The sequence below is a fragment of the Salmo salar genome, chromosome ssa12, assembly GCF_905237065.1.
Source record: "Salmo salar chromosome ssa12, Ssal_v3.1, whole genome shotgun sequence".
Taxonomy (NCBI): domain Eukaryota; kingdom Metazoa; phylum Chordata; class Actinopteri; order Salmoniformes; family Salmonidae; genus Salmo; species Salmo salar.
The window spans coordinates 45,766,882-45,786,203 of NC_059453.1; the positions used below are offsets into that span (position 1 = coordinate 45,766,882).

Genomic DNA, 19,322 nt, shown 5'->3' on the forward strand with positions numbered 1-19,322 from the left:
TGTAAAGCAATACAAACAATTAGACCTAGACGGCTAACTGGTTAGTAAGTACACTACATGACCAAAAGTATGTGGACAACTGCTCGTTGAACATCTCATTCCAAAATAATGGGCATTAATATGGAGTTGGTCCCCCCTTTACTGCTATAACAACCTCCGCTCTTCTGGGAAGGCTTTCCACTAGATGTTGGAACATTGCTGTGGGGACTTGCTTCCATTCAGTCACAAGAGCCTTTGTGAGGTCTGGCACTGATGTTGGGCGATTAGGCCTGGCTCGTAGTAGGCGTACCAATTTATCCCAATGGTGTTTGATGGGGTTGAGGTCAGGGCTCTGTGCAGGACAGTCAAGTTCTTCCACACCGATCTCGACAAACCATTTCTGTATGGACTCCGCTTTGTGGACTGGGGCATTGTCATGCTGAAACAGGAAAGGGCTTTCCCCAAACTGTTGCCGCAAAGTTGGAAGCACAGAACTCTCTAGAATGTCATTGTATGCTAAGATTTCCCTTCACTGGAACTAAGGTGCCTAAACCGAACCGTGAAAGTCAGCCCAGACCATTATTCCTCCTCCACCAAACTTTACAGTTGGCACTATGCATTCAGGCAGGTAGCATTCTCCTGGCATCTGCCAAACCCAAATTTGTCTGTCGGACTGCCAGTTGGTGAAGTGTGATTCACCACTCCAGAGAATGCATTTCCACTACGCCAGAGTCCAATGGCGGTGAGCTTTACACCACTCCAGCCGATGCGTTGCATCCCAGCTGCTCGGCCATGGAAACCCATTTCATGAAGCTCCCGACAAACCGTTCTTGTGCTGACGTTGCTTCCAGAGGCAGTTTGGAAGTCTGTAGTGAGTGTTGCAACCGAGGACAGACACATTTTACACGCTTCAGCACTCGGCGGTCCCGTTCTGTGAGGTTGTGTGGCCTACCACTTTGTTTACATCCTTGTTTGTGAGCATTTCTCCTTTTCCAAGATAGTCAATCCACCTGACAGGTGTGGCATATCAAGAAGCTGACTAAACATCAATACACAGTTGCACCTTGTGCTGGGAATAATTAAAGACAATAAATGTGCATTTTTGTCACACTACACAATGCCACAGATGTATCATGTTGTGAGGTAGCGTGCAATTGCTATGCTGACAGCAGGAATGTCCACCAGAGCTGTTGCCAGAGAATTGAATGTTACTTTCTCCACCAACGTAGTTTTAGAGAATTTGGCAGTACGTTCAACCGGCCTCACAACCGCAGACCACGTGTGCCCAGGACTGCCACATCTGGCTTCTTTACCTGCGGGATTGTCTGAGACGAGCCACAACCGAAGAATTTCTGTAGAAACCGTCTCAGGGAAGCTCACCTGCGTGCTCGTCGTCCTTACCAGTGTCCTGACCTGACTGCAGTTCGTCATCGTAACCGACTTCAGTGGGCAAATGCTCACCTTCGATAGCCACTAGAACTGATCTTTTTGGTGAACATCCGGTGTTAGTGCTGGCACTAGACCACCTTTACTCCACACACAGAGACATGTACAAAGCTCTCCCTCTACCCTCCATTTGGCAAATCTGATCATAATTCTATCCTCCTGATTCCTGCCTACAAGCAAAAATTAAAGCAGGAAGCACCAGTGACTTGGTCAATAAAAAGTGGTCAGATGAAGCAGATGCTAAGCTACAGGAGTGTTTTGCTAGCACAGACTGGAATATGTTCCGGGATTCTTCTGATGGCATTGAGGAGTACACCACATCAGTCACTGGCTTCATCAATAAGTGCACCGATGACGTCATCCCCACAGTGACTGTACGTACTTACCCCAACCAGAAGCCATGGATTACAGGCAACATCCACACTGACCTAAAAGGTAGAGCCTCCGCTTTCAAACAGCAGGACTCTAAACCGGAAGCTTATTAGAAATCCCGCTATGCCCTCCCGACGAACCATCAAACAGGCAAATACAAGACTAAGAATGAATCGTTCTACACCGGCTCCGATGCTCGTCGGATGTGGCAGGGCGTGCAAACTATTACAGGCTACAAAGGGAAGCACAGCCAAGAGCTGCCCAGTGACACGAGCCTACCAGACGAGCTAAATTAGAGGCAAGTAACACTGAGACATGCATGAGAGCATCAGCTGTTCCGGATGACTCTGTGATCACTCTCTCCGCAGCCGATGTGAGTAAGACCTTTTTAAACAGGTCAACATTCACAAGGCCACAGGACCAGACGGATTACCAGGACGTGTACTCCGAGCAAGCCATGACCAACTGGCAAGTTCACTGACATTTTCAACCTCTCCCTGTCTGAGTATGTAATACCAACATGTTTCAAGCAGACAACCATAGTCCCTGTACCCAAGAACACTAAGGTAACCTGCCTAAAGGACTACAGACCCATAGCACTCACGTCTGTAGTCATGAAGTGCTTTGAAAGGCTGGTCATGGCTCACATCAACACCATTATCCCAGAAACCCAAGACCCACTCCAACGTGCATACTGTCCCAACAGATCCACAGATGATGCAATCTCTATTGCACTCCACACTGCCCTTTCACACCTGGACAAAAGGAACACCTATGTGAGAATGCTATTCATTGACTACAGCTCAGCGTTCAACACCATAGTGCCCTCATAGCTCATCACTAAGCTAAGGACCCTGGGACTAAACACCTCCCTCTGCAACTAGATCTTGGACTTCCTAACGGGCCGCCCCCAGGTGGTAAGGGTAGGTAACAACACATCCGCCACGCTGATCCTCAACACATGGGCCCCTCAGGGGTGCGTGCTCAGTCCCCTCCTGTACTCCCTGTTCACTCGTGACTGCACGGCCAGGCACGACTCCAACACCTTCATTAAGTTTGCTGATGACACAACAGTCTGATCACCAGCAACGACGAGACAGCCTATAGGGAGGAGGTCAGAGTCCTGACCGTGTGGTGCAAGGACAACAATGTCTCCCTCCACGTTATCAAGACAAAGGAGATGATTGTCGACTACAGGAAAAGGAGGACCAAGTACACCTCCATTCTCATCGACAGGGCTGTAGTGAAGCAGGTTGAGAGCTTCAAGTTCCTTGGCATCCACATCACCAACAAACTAACATGTTCCAAGCACACCAAGACAGTCATGAAGAGGGCATGACAAAACATATTCCCCTTCAGGAGACTGAAAGGATTTGACATGGGTCCTCAGATCCTCAAAAGGTTCTACAGCTGCACCATCGAGAGCATCCTGACGGGTTGCATCACTGCCTGGTATAGCAACTGCTCGGCCTCCTACCGCAAGGCACTACAGAGGGTAGTGCGAACGGCCCAGTACATCACTGGGGCCAAGCTTCCTGCCATCCAGGACCTCTATACCAGGCGTTGTCAGAGGAAGGCCCTAAAAATGGTCAGACTCCAGCCACCCTAGTCATAGACTGCTCTCTCTACTACCACACGGAAAGTGGTACCGGAGCGCCAAGTCTAGGTCCAAGAGGCTTCTAAACAGCTTCTACCCCCAAGCCATAAGACTCCTGAACATCTAATCTAATGGCACTGCCCCCCCCCCCCCCCCCTTTACACTGATGCTACTCTGTTATTGTCTATGCATAGTCACTGTAATAACTCTACCTACATGAACATATTACTTCAATTACCTTGACTAACAGGTGCCCCTGCACATTGACTCCCTGTATATAGCCTAGCTATTGTTATTTTACTGCTGCTCTTTAATTATTTGTTACTTTTAATTATTTTTTGTTGGTATTTTTCTTACCTGCATTGTTGGTTAAGGGCTTGTAAGTAAGCATTTCACTGTTGTATTTGGCGCATGTGACATAACATTTGATTTGATGTGGTTTAAGCATTATTGTGAGCATAGAACATGAAATGTAGCTGTTTTTATGATATAAAATGTCTTTTTTTTTTAAGCAAAAACCAGAATATTTTTTTTGGGGGGGGGGAATGAATTAGGCAAAACATAACTGATTTTAATGCACCCCACCAATGTTTTTAAAGGGCCCTACCAAAACGTTTTTATGGTTAGCCTAATTTTCGTTCTTTTCCCCCCCAAAAAATGTTTTGTTTATCCGTCTAATTTCCCCCAAAAAAATCTGGTGTTGTGCAGGCTTTCCCAAAATCTGGTTCAACATATCTTCTCTGAAGTGTACTGAGACTTATGTTTTGTTGTTCAAATAAATGTAATAATAAATACAAATATAGCTGCAAGCTGCAATGAACAGGGTTCGCAGGATGACAGAAAGGACACAAGATCAGTTGGATAACAAAGCAACTAATCAGTTCCTACATGACAATCTTCCTTTATATGCAATCAGTAAAAGCATTACCGGCCTCCCGAGTGGCGCAGCGGGCTAGTGAAGTGAGGCGTCACTACAGACCAGGGTTCAATCCCAGGCTGTGCTGCAGCCGGCCGTGACTGGGAGACCCATGAGGCAGCGCCCAATTGGCCCAGCGTTTTCTGGATTAGGGGAGGGTTTGACCCGGCCTGGATGTCCTTGTCCTATCGCGCTCTAGCGACTCCTTGTGACGGACCGGTCGCCAGTTGTACAGTGTTTCCTCCGACACATTGGTGCGGCTTGCATCCGGGTTAAGTGAGCAGTGTGTCAAGAAGCAGTGCTGCTTGGCAGGGTCGTGTTTTGGAGGACGCATGACTCTCCACCTTCGCCTCTCCTGAGTCCGTACGGGAGTTGCAGTGATGTAACTACCAATTTGGATATCACAAAATTGGGGAGAAAAAGGGGTAAAAAGCAAAATATAATAATAAAAAGCATTCCCATGTTTTTCTCAATATAACAACAATGATGCAAGTGAAGTTTAGTCTAGTGCTTTAATTTTTTTAAATTCATTAGCGACTAATTCTATATAACAAATCTGGAGTCAATCTGATTTATGGTTCATGAAAATAAGATTTTTAAAGCATTTTTAGCATTAGCATATGTGCTAACGTGCATCTATAGTTACAGTGCAGCCATATTTGAATTCATCAACTATTTTAGACTGATGTAATGAGTCTAAATACAACATCTGGAGTGAATCTGACATATGGTTCATGATGAGAAATGATTGCAGATTATTTTTAGCATATTCAAAGAATTACTAGTTAATAGCTTCCTTGTTTTTTGAGATCAATACCACATTCAGTGTGGTTCATCTTAGGGACGTCCATGATAGCGATGACATGATTCAAGTTGATAGGCCACTTTGGATTTGATTTATAGTGGTGTAAGTGAACACGTAACAGATTTCTTATTTGTAAATAACTCAATGTTTTCACCAATCCCTTAGCTTTTCTCAAACTACAGTAAGTCAGGGCTACAGACTGAAACCATTTAATCACATTTTGCGACCCTTTGACTTTGCTGGGTGTTACATTTTTTAATTGGTTGTACTGGTGCAAGCTGCACATTCTACCTGGTCACCTCAATCAAAACGTCCTGTTTTTTGGGAGGTTAAAACCACGAATTTGTTCAACAGTAAAGTGCATTATCCTCATGATTCCTGTAATAAGTGTCTGCTCTGCCGCTGTTCCTGCCTGTTTCGCTGGGGCTGGCTGTTGTAATGAACGGGCCACTCACATTCTCCTACTCGTGTGCCCTCATGATTGTATAACATTTTAAAATGTAAAAGAAAACTACTTTGGAAGCAACTACATTAGTCCATATTGAAGAGAGGAGGGTCTCAGCTTTCTGTAGGTATAGTTTTTATTTCTTAACGATCATTATTGAGCTCAAAGCACAGTTTTACAATCAAGATATCTGATGTGGCTTTCAAATACAGAGCGTGCTAACTTGCATATCGGCCATTGTGAATGCAGCAGCCCTTATTACAATGTTTTTATTAGGACATTACATTTACTGTTAGATGGCTACTAGCAGTAGGTGTTATATTTCAGTTAGTGATCTAACTAATGTGTTTTGAGTTTCCACTACCACAGGTGGTAAATTGGCACCAATTGAATTAGGCACTATATTTAAAATAGTGCACAAAATGATAAAGGCAAACTCATCTATATGGAGAAAAAAAAATTCGGAACATTCTGGAGCCCTATTTTGACAGTAAAATATAACCAAAAGTAAACCCAAAATTCATGACGGTCACTGGATTAGGTTGCATATCAAAATATTTTTAATCATGCATTCCTACCTGGACATGTTACAGTAGATGTAACAACCTACTTTGTAAACCTCATACTACCGGCATGCGTAAATAGAATTAAGTATTTGGAGCATATTTTTGCATATTAGCATATGTGCTAATATGCATTTACTGGTATAGTGTGGCCATTGAATGCATCAACATTCTTTTCTCAAACTCTTTAGGGACTATTTTGATGAGTCCAAAGACCAAATTTGGAGTGAGTCTGACTTTTTAGTCCATGAGAAGATTTTGTAGTGATTATTTTAAGCATTAGTGTTACATAGTCAAACGTGAATTGTTTCCTTATTTTTGAAGATATCAATGTCAAACTTAACATGGTTCATTGACGACCTTAAGTTGTTGATAGGCCATTGTAGAGTGGATTTACAAAGGATTTAAATGGACATGTAAAATCAGATTTTGTGATTTGTCAATAACGCAGCCATCTCTTAACCAATCCCTTAGTTTGAGAAAACAAAGTTAAAAGCCCAGTTCAGTCAAATGTGATTTCCCTGTGTTTTAATATACACTATGAGGTTGGAATAACAGTGAAATTATGAAAATTATGATAATGCCTTTTAGTGTAAGCGCTGTTTGAAAATACATTTCAGCCTGTTTTGTTGGGATGGAGTTTTGGCCTGGCTGGTGACAACACCAGGTGCTAATTCAGTTAATAGACCAATAAGAGTTCCTAACGTCTGCCAATAATGGATTTTTTTTGTTTTCTTTTTGACAATTTTAATTGAAAACAATCAAAGTAAGGTACCTAATTGTTAACCAGAAAATATTTGTTGAGATAAAAATGACTGTATTAGACCTTTTAAATGTGCTACACCTAGAATTTCTCAGAACTTTTGTCCTATGTGGAATCGAGGTGAATTACAACAGCACAAGGCTGCATTCGAAACCAATCTCACCCTCATCCCGTTTCCCCGTAAGTGGTGGAGACTCACGCATGAGCCTTTTACTTTCGGTTTTAGTCCACCGGCTTTAAACAGCTGTAAAAGCATACTTTTTTTTGTTTATTTAGATGATACAATGATTCCCTACACTATTCAGTGCTTGTTTTCTCACAAACTGACAATGAGTGAACAGTGTAGAATTTTAGTAACCAGGAAATGACAGTATTTCTACATTGACCACTTGACCCGATTTCCACAAGGTAACACAGCCACAAAGTCAAAACCGCTTTCCCATTTTGACAGATGCTGCTCCGACTGGAGAACTCAATAGGTGACTATCACAGCCAATCACAACACTGGCGGATAAGTAATACTGTGAAACACGATCATTCCACTATTACTGTAGATATATTATGGAATTCTGATGAGCAACCCAAAGTTGTGGCAAAATGGCTTAAGGACAACAAAGTCATGGTATTGGAGTGGCCATCAAAGCCCTGACCTCAATCCCATAGAACATTTGTGGGCTGAACTGAAAAAGTGTGTGCGAGCAAGGAGGCATACAAAAAATTCACCCAACTGATTGTGGGAAGCTTGTGGAAGGCTACCTGAAACGTTTGACCCAAGTTAAGCAATTTAAAGGCAATGCTACCAAATACTAATTGAGTGTATGTTAACTTCTGAGCCACTGGGAATGTGATGGAAGAAATTAAAGCTGAAATGAATAATTCTCTAATATTATTCTTCTAACATTTCACATTTTTTAAATAAAGTGGTGATCCTAAATGACCTAAGACACTAGGCTACACCTCAGTAAGCACGGACCGATGCTGATGCCTTTTGGACGTCTTTTTTTAGTGCAGTCCAGACCAGCCTTGATTTCCACGGACATTTGGTTTTTGGTCCAGACAAAATATGAATCAGTCATAGACGTCTATGTTTGGTTCAGATTTGGTGCGGTCCAGACCGGCCTTGATTTCATCGTCCCCGGACATCGATTAAAAAAAAATATATATATATATTTTTTGGTCCGATCTTTGATTAGGCCCAAACATCGACGTCTATAAATTACGTCTTTTCAACTTTCATTCAGAACCCAAAATGTGCCTGATTACAACATCCAAAAAATGCATAGTTTCAACCTTCATTCAGAACTGAAAATGAACCCGATTTCAACATTCAGAAAATACGTTTTTATTTCAATGTCTGGAAAAAATGCATTTTCATAGGTTCTGAAGGTGAAAATATGTATTTTCCAGGACTAACACGGAACCCAAACCGGTGATAGAACATATGTAAAGACTTCAACATAGGAATGACCAATATCAATATTCAGACTATGGTGTCACTGCAGAAGAACTAAAAGGTTCTAAGTAACATCAGACCAAAGTTTGCATGCGTGCCACATCGTGTTCTATCGTGCATACATTTCTTTTGTCCCCATACACCAAACGCGATCATGACACGCAGGTTAAAATATCAAAACAAACTCTGAACCAATGACATTAATTTGAGGACAGGTCTAAAAGTATTAAACATGTATGGCAATTTAGCTAGTTAGCTTGCACTTGCTAGCTAATTTGTCCTATTTAGCTAGCTTGCTGTTGCTAGCTAATTTGTCCTGGGATATAAACATTGAGTTGTTATTTTACCTGAAATGCACAAGGTCCTCTACTCCGACAATTCATCCACACATAAAACAGCCAACCGAATCGTTTCTAGTCATCTCTCCTCCTTCCAGGCTTTCTCATCTTTGAACTTATATGGTGATCGCATCTAAACTTTCATAGTATTACCACGACGACTGGCAAAACAGTTCGTCTTTCATTCACCAACGTGGGTATAACCAATGAGGAGATGGCACGTGGGTACCTGCTTCTATAAACCAATGAGGAGATGGGAGAGGCAGAACTTTCAGCGCGATCTGCGTCAGAAGTAGAAAGGAGTTATATTTTAGCCCTTGGCATTGCAGACGCTCGTTGGCGCAATAATTGAATAACATGGATTTCTAAATTTATTTTGCGACCGATCTGGTCAGCATGTAACTTCAATGCCTGGAAAATACGTGTTTTAGACTTAATTTTGCTTACTGGGACTATCCTAGTTTTGCAGGGTTGGCTTTTTTTGGTCTTGCCTAGGGCGTCAGAACGGCAAGGACCGGCCTTGCCGGGAGTCATAACCCTTTTTTATTTTTTTTAGGGGCATGTATTTTCAGTATAGCGAAGCATGGTGTTTTTTTTCCCCCTCCTGTATTAAGTATTTAAAGCACAACTGAAGCCAACAAACACCTTCTCTGATAGAAAACTGCCTATGTGGCATCGATATTAGTCAAACATTCTAGTGTCAAAATTGACTGCACTGTAAATATAATAATTTTGGTCATAAAGTCAATCTCATCCAAAAGTTCATCATGACTTACTTGAGCGTTGGTTTTTGATTTCAACATTGCAGACTTGCCCAGTAACATGGGATACACAGCTGCAGTGATTGCACTCTATCCAATGCTACCACAGAACATACAGACTGTGAGACTGATCTGCACAGCGGATTGGACTTGGTTTACATAAGAGAGCACGTCGCACATTTTTTATTTATTAAATACCGTAGCTAGATATAAAACTGCGCGACTAAAACTTCCTCTGCAAAAACTTCTAATTTAATTACAAAATTCTTGAGTTATCTTGGATGCATTCTTACTACTATGAAGAAGTGATACTGGCATTGTTCCTATGGTGACTCATGGGAGACGCATCAGTAACTGCCACATCAAACCACAACGCCAAGACTGAAATCTCGTGTTTCTTAATTAGCAACAGAGAAACACATGCGGAATCTGTGCTTTCAGTTGCTCTTTAATAATACAATTATACTGCTTAAAAATGTATGATGGAATGCATATCAGTAGCATCGTTGAAATATAATTACGTTTAGGAGTAACCATAATTTTAATTGAATAAAAGTTCCCCCATAAACTAAGATTTAACAACTTCCACTTGTCAATGTTTTGTTTTCTTTGTTAGAGGACTGGAAGCATATTGATATCCACTATCTTATCTAACTCTAATGTCAACATAATCCCCAGATAATTCATACCCGATTGCATACACTTGAAATTCAAATGGGTTAACCATAGCTGATGGGAATATTGTAGAGACTGGCATAGCCTCAGATTTATGTCAATTAGCCTTGTATCCAGAAATAACAACATATCTCCACAGTGTTGAGCAGTGGTTGGATCAGTGACATGGAGTTTTTAATCAGCAACACAATGTCATCAGCATATAAGAACAATTTGTATTCCTCTCCCCCATTACATACTTGTTGAATCTCTGGGTTTCCCCTTATAGAGATCGCCAGATGTTCTATCGCTATCAAAAACAGTAAAGGAGAGAGAGGGTCCTCCAGTTTTGTAGATCTAGATAAATAAACAATTGCAAAATCATTCCATTAGTCTGTACAGCTGTCATCGGACCTGGAATACAGGACATCAATTCATAAACCCAGAACCAAAACCTAATCTACTCAGGACAAACTTGAGAAACCAGGGCAGGATGCAGAGTTATTCAGCCACAAATGTCTGAAGCTATCACTTGAGTTCCTATTTTTGACAAAGCCAACCTGGTCAGTGTGGATGATATCTGGAATAGTTTTCTCCAGTCTAGAGGCAAGACTTAGTAATGTGGATGGAAAGATATTATCTAAGGTTGACAGGTCTATAACTTCCAGTGCGGTCAGGTCTTTATCCTTTTTGGTGATTTAAAGTTATTAAAGCCAGGCGTACACTACACAATTTTGGTACTGATTTTAGATGTTCCAGACAAGTTTTTGTGATCGGGCATAAAATCCCCATGTCGTTGCCTACTCGGGGCGCGCAGCCGTCACCAATTCTCATGTCATGTGAGGAAGTCAGAGATGCAATCTGAGGGCTACTGATCCCATCTTTGAGCAGTCCCAGACATCCCAATATTTTCAAACAAAGACAAAAGATTTAAGTGCCTTTGCGCTAGGTATGGTAGTAGATGCCAGGCGCACCGGTTTGTGTCAAGAACTGCAACGCGGCTGGGGTTTTCACGCTCAACAGTTTCCCATGTGTACCGAGAATGGTCCACAACCCAAAGGACATCCAGCCAACTTGACACAACAGTGGGAAGCATTGGAGTCAACATGGGTCAGCATCGCTGTGGAACACTTTCAACATCTTGTAGAGTCCATGCCCCGACCAATTGAGGCTGATCTGAGGGCAAAAGGTGGGGGTGCAACTCAATATTAGGAATGTGTTCCAAATGTTTGCTGTACTCAGTGTATTTAAATATATTGCTAAATATATTGTTGTATATTTGTCAATACAGCAATATACTGATAAAGTATATATGGATGACATTGTTTCCGTTAGGAAAATGTGGCACTATACAACGTGACCGGGAAGATTTTAATTTACCTGGACCCATGTGGATTGGGTGCATAGCACATTAGGGCATCCACCCACAGTTCTCAGAATGACATAAATCACATTTAGATTATGGTAATGCATCTTAATAGAACATGCAAATCGTAATGAAGCAGCCAATTATACCTAATTTTCAAACATTTGTCAAAATGCAATTTGTGGGAAAACACCATTCTAAACAGCTCACCTGATAGCAGTTCCATATGTGACAGAGATAACAAATCGTTGTTAGGTACTTAGAAAGAAGTGGAATTTAAGGTGCAACAACTAGGATGGGTTTCTAATATGAGTAGGATTGTGCTTTTGGCTTCTGAACAACGAAAAAAGTTCATATGAAAACCAATAGAACAGCAGAGAAATGGCATAGCGGTGGGTCCAATAGGGAAGTAAATGGAAATGCATTTGCCAAAATTATATAATTTATCTTGTCTATACCAAAATTATTAAAATCATAAAAAATACTTCACCAGAGAGCATGACTTCACCACAGAAGAATTGATGACCATTAGGTTCTTTAAAATTTTTTGCTGTGGATTGTTTCCAATCACAAGCTTGTAGGCCTATGCCTATTTGGGAAGCCCGCAATTTGGGCAGAGCGCATGTCAATAGGCCTAGCTGATTATTGAGTCACAGATCCAGTCACTGGGGATTTGAACTGGCTCATGCTGTTATTCTCTTCTAACCAAGGTAAATTCTCATAAGTACTTTAATCCCACAGCAGGCTACTCAATCGCTCTTCCTTCTGTCTGACCACTCCGTACTAATGGATGAAATAAGCCGAAAACATGGCAATATTGTGCTCTTCTAAGTCGTCCTGGTTTCTACGAGGACAACATTTCCACCTAAAACTGTCAAAAAAAGTGAGCTCCCAGTAGTCACCATTGGGCTGCCAAAGAGCAAGGCATCAAATATAGTGGCTGGACAGCAAGACATGGGAGGTCTTCAATGAAAGAAGGGCACAGGCAAATGTTGAAGGCACACATCTATATCGGGATCTGTACAACATGAACTAGATCTAGTATCTATCCTTTCCTTCATCCTGTTTTTGAAAACTGTGTTGACATTATTTTGAAATAAGGACTATAAAAGAGTGCAGACGGCCTCCCATTGTTTCTAGATAAAGCATCAAAATATTGTACCAAGTTTACTGCATATCTACTTCTATTTCCTAAAAACTCTGATTTTGTGGAAGAATATTCCTTGGAGATTTCAGCCGTATTATAGCCTTTGCCTGATTTTTTTCTTATCAATGAGCCACAATTCTGACAAAGCCATTGACTGCATCATATAGGAAGAACCCTTTCATTTTGTCAAAATTGGCCTTTTCCTATTACCAGAACAAAGTTGTAAACATTGACTTTAATTCTGTTTGTCACAACTTTTTAAGAGTAATAGCCATTTGGTTGGGTTGTCGTCAGCTACAGTATTTTAAGTGAGAGGAGGTGGCGGCAACGGCCTTGCATCATCCTCCCAGCCAGCACATTACAAATTCAGAACAGCCATGATGAGGTGTGCCACGGAGCCCGGTGAACAGATGGTCCTCAAATTTGCCCTTGAATTGAGCAGAATCATTCGTCTGGAACTTCTGGCATACAGTGAGGGGAAAAAAGTATTTGATCCCCTGCTGATTTTTGTACGTTTGCCCACTGACAAAGAAATGATCAGTCTATAATTTTAATGGTAGGTTTATTTGAACAGTGAGAGACAGAATAACAACAAAAATATCCAGAAAAACCTATGTCAAAAATGTTATAAATTGATTTGCATTTTAATGAGAGAAATAAATATTTGACCCCTCTGCAAAACATGACTTAGTACTTGGTGGCAAAACCCTTGTTGGCAATAACAGAGGTCAGACCTTTCTTGTAGTTGGCCACCAGGTTTGCACACATCTCAGGAGGGATTTTGTCCCACTCCTCTTTGCAGATCTTCTCCAAGTCATTAAGGTTTCGAGGCTGACGTTTGGCAACTCGAACCTTCAGCTCCCTCCACAGATTTTCTATGGGATTAAGGTCTGGAGACTGGCTAGGCCACTCCAGGACCTTAATGTGCTTCTTCTTGAGCCACTCCTTTGTTGCCTTGGCCGTGTGTTTTGGGTCATTGTCATGCTGGAAAACCAATCCAAGACCCATTTTCAATGCCCTGGCTGAGGGAAGGAGGTTCTCACCCAAGATTTGACGGTACATGGCCCCGTCCATCGTCCCTTTGATGCGGTGAAGTTGTCCTGTCCCCTTAGCAGAAAAACACCCCCCAAAGCATAATGTTTCCACCTCCATGTTTGACGGTGGGGATGGTGTTATTGGGGTCATAGGCAGCATTCCTCCTCCTCCAAACATGGTGAGTTGAGTTGATGCCAAAGAGCTCCATTTTGGTCTCATCTGACCACAACCCTTTCACCCAGTTGTCCTCTGAATCATTCAGATGTTCATTGGCAAACTTCAGATGGGCATGTATATGTGCTTTCTTGAGCAGGGGGACCTTGCGGGCGCTGCAGGATTTCAGTCCTTCACGGTGTAGTGTGTTACCAATTGTTTTCTAGGTGACTATGGTCCCAGCTGCCTTGAGATCATTGACAAGATCCTCCCGTGTAGTTCTGGGCTGATTCCTCACCGTTCTCATGATCATTGCAACTCCACGAGGTGAGATCTTGCATGGAGCCCCAGGCCGAGGGAGATTGACAGTTCTTTTGTGTTTCTTCCATTTGCGAATAATCGCACCAACTGTTGTCACCTTCTCACCAAGCTGCTTGGCGATGGTCTTGTAGCCCATTCCAGCCTTGTGTAGGTCTACAATCTTGTCCCTGACATCCTTGGAGAGCTCTTTGGTCTTGGCCATGGTGGAGAGTTTGGAATCTGATTGATTGCTTCTGTGGACAGGTGTCTTTTTATACAGGTAACAAACTGAGATTAGGAGCACTCCCTTTAAGAGTGTGCTCCTAATCTCAGCTCGTTACCTGTATAAAAGACATCTGGGAGCCAGAAATCTTTCTGATTGAGAGGGGGTCAAATACTTATTTCCCTCATTAAAATGCAAATCAATTTGTAAAATTTTTGACATGCGTTTGTCTGGATTTTTTTGTTGTTATTCTGTCTCTCACTGTTCAAATAAACCTACCGTTATTTTCCTGCCCCCTAAACAGCTGTTTGTCATAAGCAAGGGAAGATCGGCATGATCTGTATAGTGTCTTCACATTCATGTATCTAAACAAGGATTTCACCATTGCACAGCTGACAGAACATGATAAGGTAGACATGCTGGGAGAGGTTATAAGCACTGATCAAAGTATACGTTTTCGCTCATCATATGTACTTACCACGTGGTTCGCCACTGACAGACAGATGGGCCTAGCACTCATTCAACCAGATGTAGAGGTAACATCAGGCATAGTAACACAGTTGTTCTGTTGTGAGGTGCTTGTTGGTCCAGCAAGTGGAAACGCATGCATTTCTCATGTCATGGCTCGTGTAAATTTGTTCCTGAAACATCTGAATCAATATAATATCAGGCCCTCTGTTGAGGTTTGGGGCAAAGCATTGGAATCTGTATCAGAGGCACAGTTTATTCCAGTTCAGAGAATTATGAATCGCTGTACATATTGCCTGTATAAAGTGCAGTTTGCCAGGACCACAGAGACAGTAACTGTGGTAGTACCAGTTTCAAGCAGGGCTGCTTTTTAGGCATTAGGCTACTTGGAGGTGAAACTATGAGAAATCAAGGGGCCTAGCATTGGAAATGTGAGAGTAAAATTAGTTTATTTCTTAAATTGTAGCGATAAAAAAATGTTTGATTATTCATTGTTTGTGTTTATTGTATAAAGTATCATTTTTATACAATTTATTATACATTTATTTATGTTAATCTCAATTGTCAACCAGCATTTTTAGCTTGGCCTTTAATCAATGACACCTTTTGTGTTTTATGTTCTTTGATAACATTTGATCTCTTTTATTGCTGTGCTTGTTTTTTTATTTTAATGTTTTAAGTGAGTTGCTATTTTAAATCCACTTCAAATAAATTCTAATTGAAGTTTGATTTGATATTGGATCTTTAATTGATGATTGTATGAATATAGACTCCATTAACTTTATAGTCTATCATTCTTAAGACATTTTTTAAATGTATGAACTAGGTTATAGACCTAGTAAATGTATGTTTGGAGTAGATTGCCTGCTGAGATGAATTGAGGCATTATATGAGTACAATAGACAAGGTGTTAGGGGCTATTAGCATGTGTAAAAATCCATGACCTTCCAGAGCCAACTAATCAAGACTGATCAAGCTCTGTTTTTATTCTGACTTCTCAATACTGAGCTTCTACTACTTATCATTAAAGATATTCTCCCTTGCATGTACACACTCGGAAACAGAGCATTTTACGCATTGATAGTACACTACTTTTGACCAGAGCTTTATGGGCCATGGTCAAAAGTAGTGCACTATATAGTAAATTTAGGATGTACCCAGTGTTATAAATCTGCTGATGACTTCCTTCTGTCCATCAGTATGCCCAGTCTGGCTAGCCAGATGCTGACTCCAACATTTGTCTGTCTAGTCCTCCTGCCAAGCAACAGCTTAACACCAGGAACATGTTCATTACACTATGTAGGGAACAGGGTGCATTTGGGACATAACCATTGTAACTAGGCATGTCAGTTAAGAACAAATTCTTATTTTCAATGACAGCCTAGGAACAGTGGGTTAACTGCCTTGTTCAGGGGCAGAATTACAAACTTGTACCTTGTCAGCTCGGGGATTTGAACTGGCAACCTTTTGGTTACTAGTCCAACACTCTAACCACTAGGCTACAATGACGCCCCATTTAAGCTATTATATGTAGGCCAGCTCTATTTCGTCCAGATCCGGGTTCAAATAATACTTGTTTTCTATCAAATAATTTAAGCTGAGTTTGTCTGGCACAAATGGATGGACAAAAATGGAATTGTCCCAAAAGTGCAAACTCCAAACATCTGGCACAGGCATGCCGAATCAAACGCGCATAGCATTTGAAAGACCGCAAATAGTATTTGAACCCTAGTAAGATTTCCTTTGGCCATGTGTCTCAGTCATTGATGCACAAACTGTGGTCTTGTGTTGTCTTTCAGATGATGGAAAACTGTCGTTTGATGAGTTCAATGCTTATTTCGCAGACGGGATTCTCACCACTGAGGAGTTGCAGGAGCTCTTCTACTCCATAGATGGGCGGCAGAATAAGTATGTTCCCTCTCTGTGATTCCTCATGAAACTAGAACAAAACAAGACAATGATTTTTGGGGGATTTTTACGACATTTAATCCATAGAAGGGTCCTTTAGTAGAAGGAGGAAAGATTGTTGACATATATTTGACATTTGTATCTTAAAGCATAATTGAGAAATATTTGAGGCTGGAGTATTTGACATTTTGGGCTTACCGAGGCCTCCTTTAAGACACTATAATGTCTCATCTGTAGGAACTAAAAAGCAACATTTGGTTTCATATTACGCTTTACCGCTTGCTCTATAATATGAGTAGTATTTTCTTACATTAATTTCTTACAACAATTTTCTTACATTTAATTTATGAATATTGGTATTATGAAGCTTTACCGCTTGCCCTGTAATATGAGTAGTATTTCCTTACATTATATCTTACAACAATTTTCTTACATTCATTTATGAATATTGGAAATAAACCATTTTAGATTTGGCACATTTTTCATATTGTTGAGCATAATATACTCTATGGGAATATCAAAGTTCCAGAGTGGGATCTCTGCTACTTTTAGAGTTATAATCAAATTTGTAAGCATTACCAACAGAGTGAATGTGAAAATGGATTCAAAATGGTCGCCCTCTGCTGGTGATTTGCAGGATGTGTAATGGTACAAGTAAAAGGAGGGTTGTGATTGCTTACATTCTCTGTATAAAAAAATATTAATACTAGCAGAGATCCCACTCTGGAACTGACATGCCTGTAGAGTATATTATGTTCAACAATATTGATCTTGCAAGCTAGACACTTAGCAAACCAAATGCATAGCTGGGGCCCTGAGCTGGAGAAAATGTATTAAGCACTTAGTTAAACTTACAGTTATAAGATAGCTGGCAAACATCAGTAGTGATTATCAAGTGTAACTTGATCACCTCTCTTGCGATGCACAACAGTGGATCGTCAGGAAGCAAAGACGTTTTTTTTACAGTATTAAAATTATCCCATGGGTATTTCAAATTGCCCTGGTATACGGTATATAAGGTATACCGCCCAGGTAATAGGTCACTTGTTGTATTACTTGTGAGGCACAGCTGAGTGAGCATAATCATTTGCTTTTTTTTTTACTGGAGTGATGGTCAGCCTCTCACCCGACTCACCATCCCTCTTCTCTCCCTCCCTCTGCTTAGAAAAGGGGAATCAGTCTTCCAGCTGATGGCGAAACTAAAGTCGCACTGCATTATTTCGGCCTCATGCACCAATTCATGTTGTTACTCCTATGACCAGAGAAAGTGAAATTTTCCTTGATATTAAAAAAGGCACAAGATGCAAATAATAACAACGCAAGCTTATCAATACCTATTCCCCCTCAAGAGACTAAAAAGATTTGGCATGGGTCCTCAGATCCTCAAAAGATTTTACAGCTGCACCATCGAGAGCATCCTGACGGGTTGCATCACTGCCTGGTATGGCAACTGCTCGGCCTCCTACCGCAAGGCACTACAGAGGGTAGTTCGAACGGACCAGTACATCACTGGGGCCAAGCTTCCTGCCATCCAGGACCTCTATACCAGGCGGTGTCAGAGGAAGGTCCTAAAAATGGTCAAAGACTCCAGCCACCCTAGTCATAGACTGTTCTCTCTGCTACCGCATGGCAAGCGGTGCCGGAGTGCCAAGTCTAGGTCCAAGAGGCTTCTACCTCCAAGCCATAAGACTCCTGAACAGCTGATCAAATAGCTACCCAGACTATTTGCATTTGCACCCCCCCCCCCCCACGCTGCTACTACTCTCTGTTATTATCTATGCATAGCCACTTTAACAACCCTACCTGCATGTACATAATTATCTCCATAACCTTGACACATTGACTCTGTACTGGTACCCCCTCTATATAGCCCCGCTATTGTTATTTACTGCTGCTCTATAATTATTTGTTTTTCTCATCTCTTATACACTGCTCAAAAAAATAAAGGGAACACTTAAACAACACAATGTAACTCCAAGTCAATCACACTTCTGTGAAATCAAACTGTCCACTTAGGAAGCAACACTGATTGACAATAAATTTCACATGCTGTTGTGCAAATGGAATAGACAACAGGTGGAAATTATAGGCAATTAGCAAGACACCCCCAATAAAGGAGTGGTTCTGCAGGTGGGGACCACAGACCACTTCTCAGTTCCTATGCTTCCTGGCTGATGTTTTGGCCACTTTTGAATGCTGGCGGTGCTTTCACTCTAGTGGTAGCATGAGACGGAGTCTACAACCCACACAAGTGGCTCAGGTAGTGCAGCTCATCCAGGATGGCACATCAATGCGAGCTGTGGCAAGAAGGTTTGCTGTGTCTGTCAGCGTAGTGTCCAGAGCAAGGAGACGCTACCAGGAGACAGGCCAGTACATCAGGAGACGTGGAGGAGGCCGTAGGAGGGCAACAACCCAGCAGCAGGACCGCTACCTCCGCCTTTGTGCAAGGAGGAGCAGGAGAAGCACTGCCAGAGCCCTGAAAAATGACCTCCAGCAGGCCACAAATGTGCATGTGTCTGCTCAAACGGTCAGAAACAGAGTCCATGAGGGTGGTATGAGGGCCCGACGTCCACAGGTGGGGGTTGTGCTTACAGCCCAACACCGTGCAGGACATTTGGCATTTGCCAGAG

General features: G+C 41.7%; 1 protein-coding gene across 6 annotated transcripts in view; it reads left to right on the forward strand.

The window, feature by feature from the left end:
• Window positions 1-19,322, forward strand: part of LOC106565279 (N-terminal EF-hand calcium-binding protein 1) — a 61,676-nt gene that overhangs the window by 15,479 nt on the left and 26,875 nt on the right. For all 6 annotated transcript variants that reach the window (XM_045691405.1, XM_045691404.1, XM_014132215.2 and 3 more), the window contains exon 3: window positions 16,584-16,692. In XM_045691405.1, coding sequence (XP_045547361.1) covers window positions 16,584-16,692 — 109 coding nt within the window. The remainder of the gene's footprint in view (window positions 1-16,583; window positions 16,693-19,322) is intronic.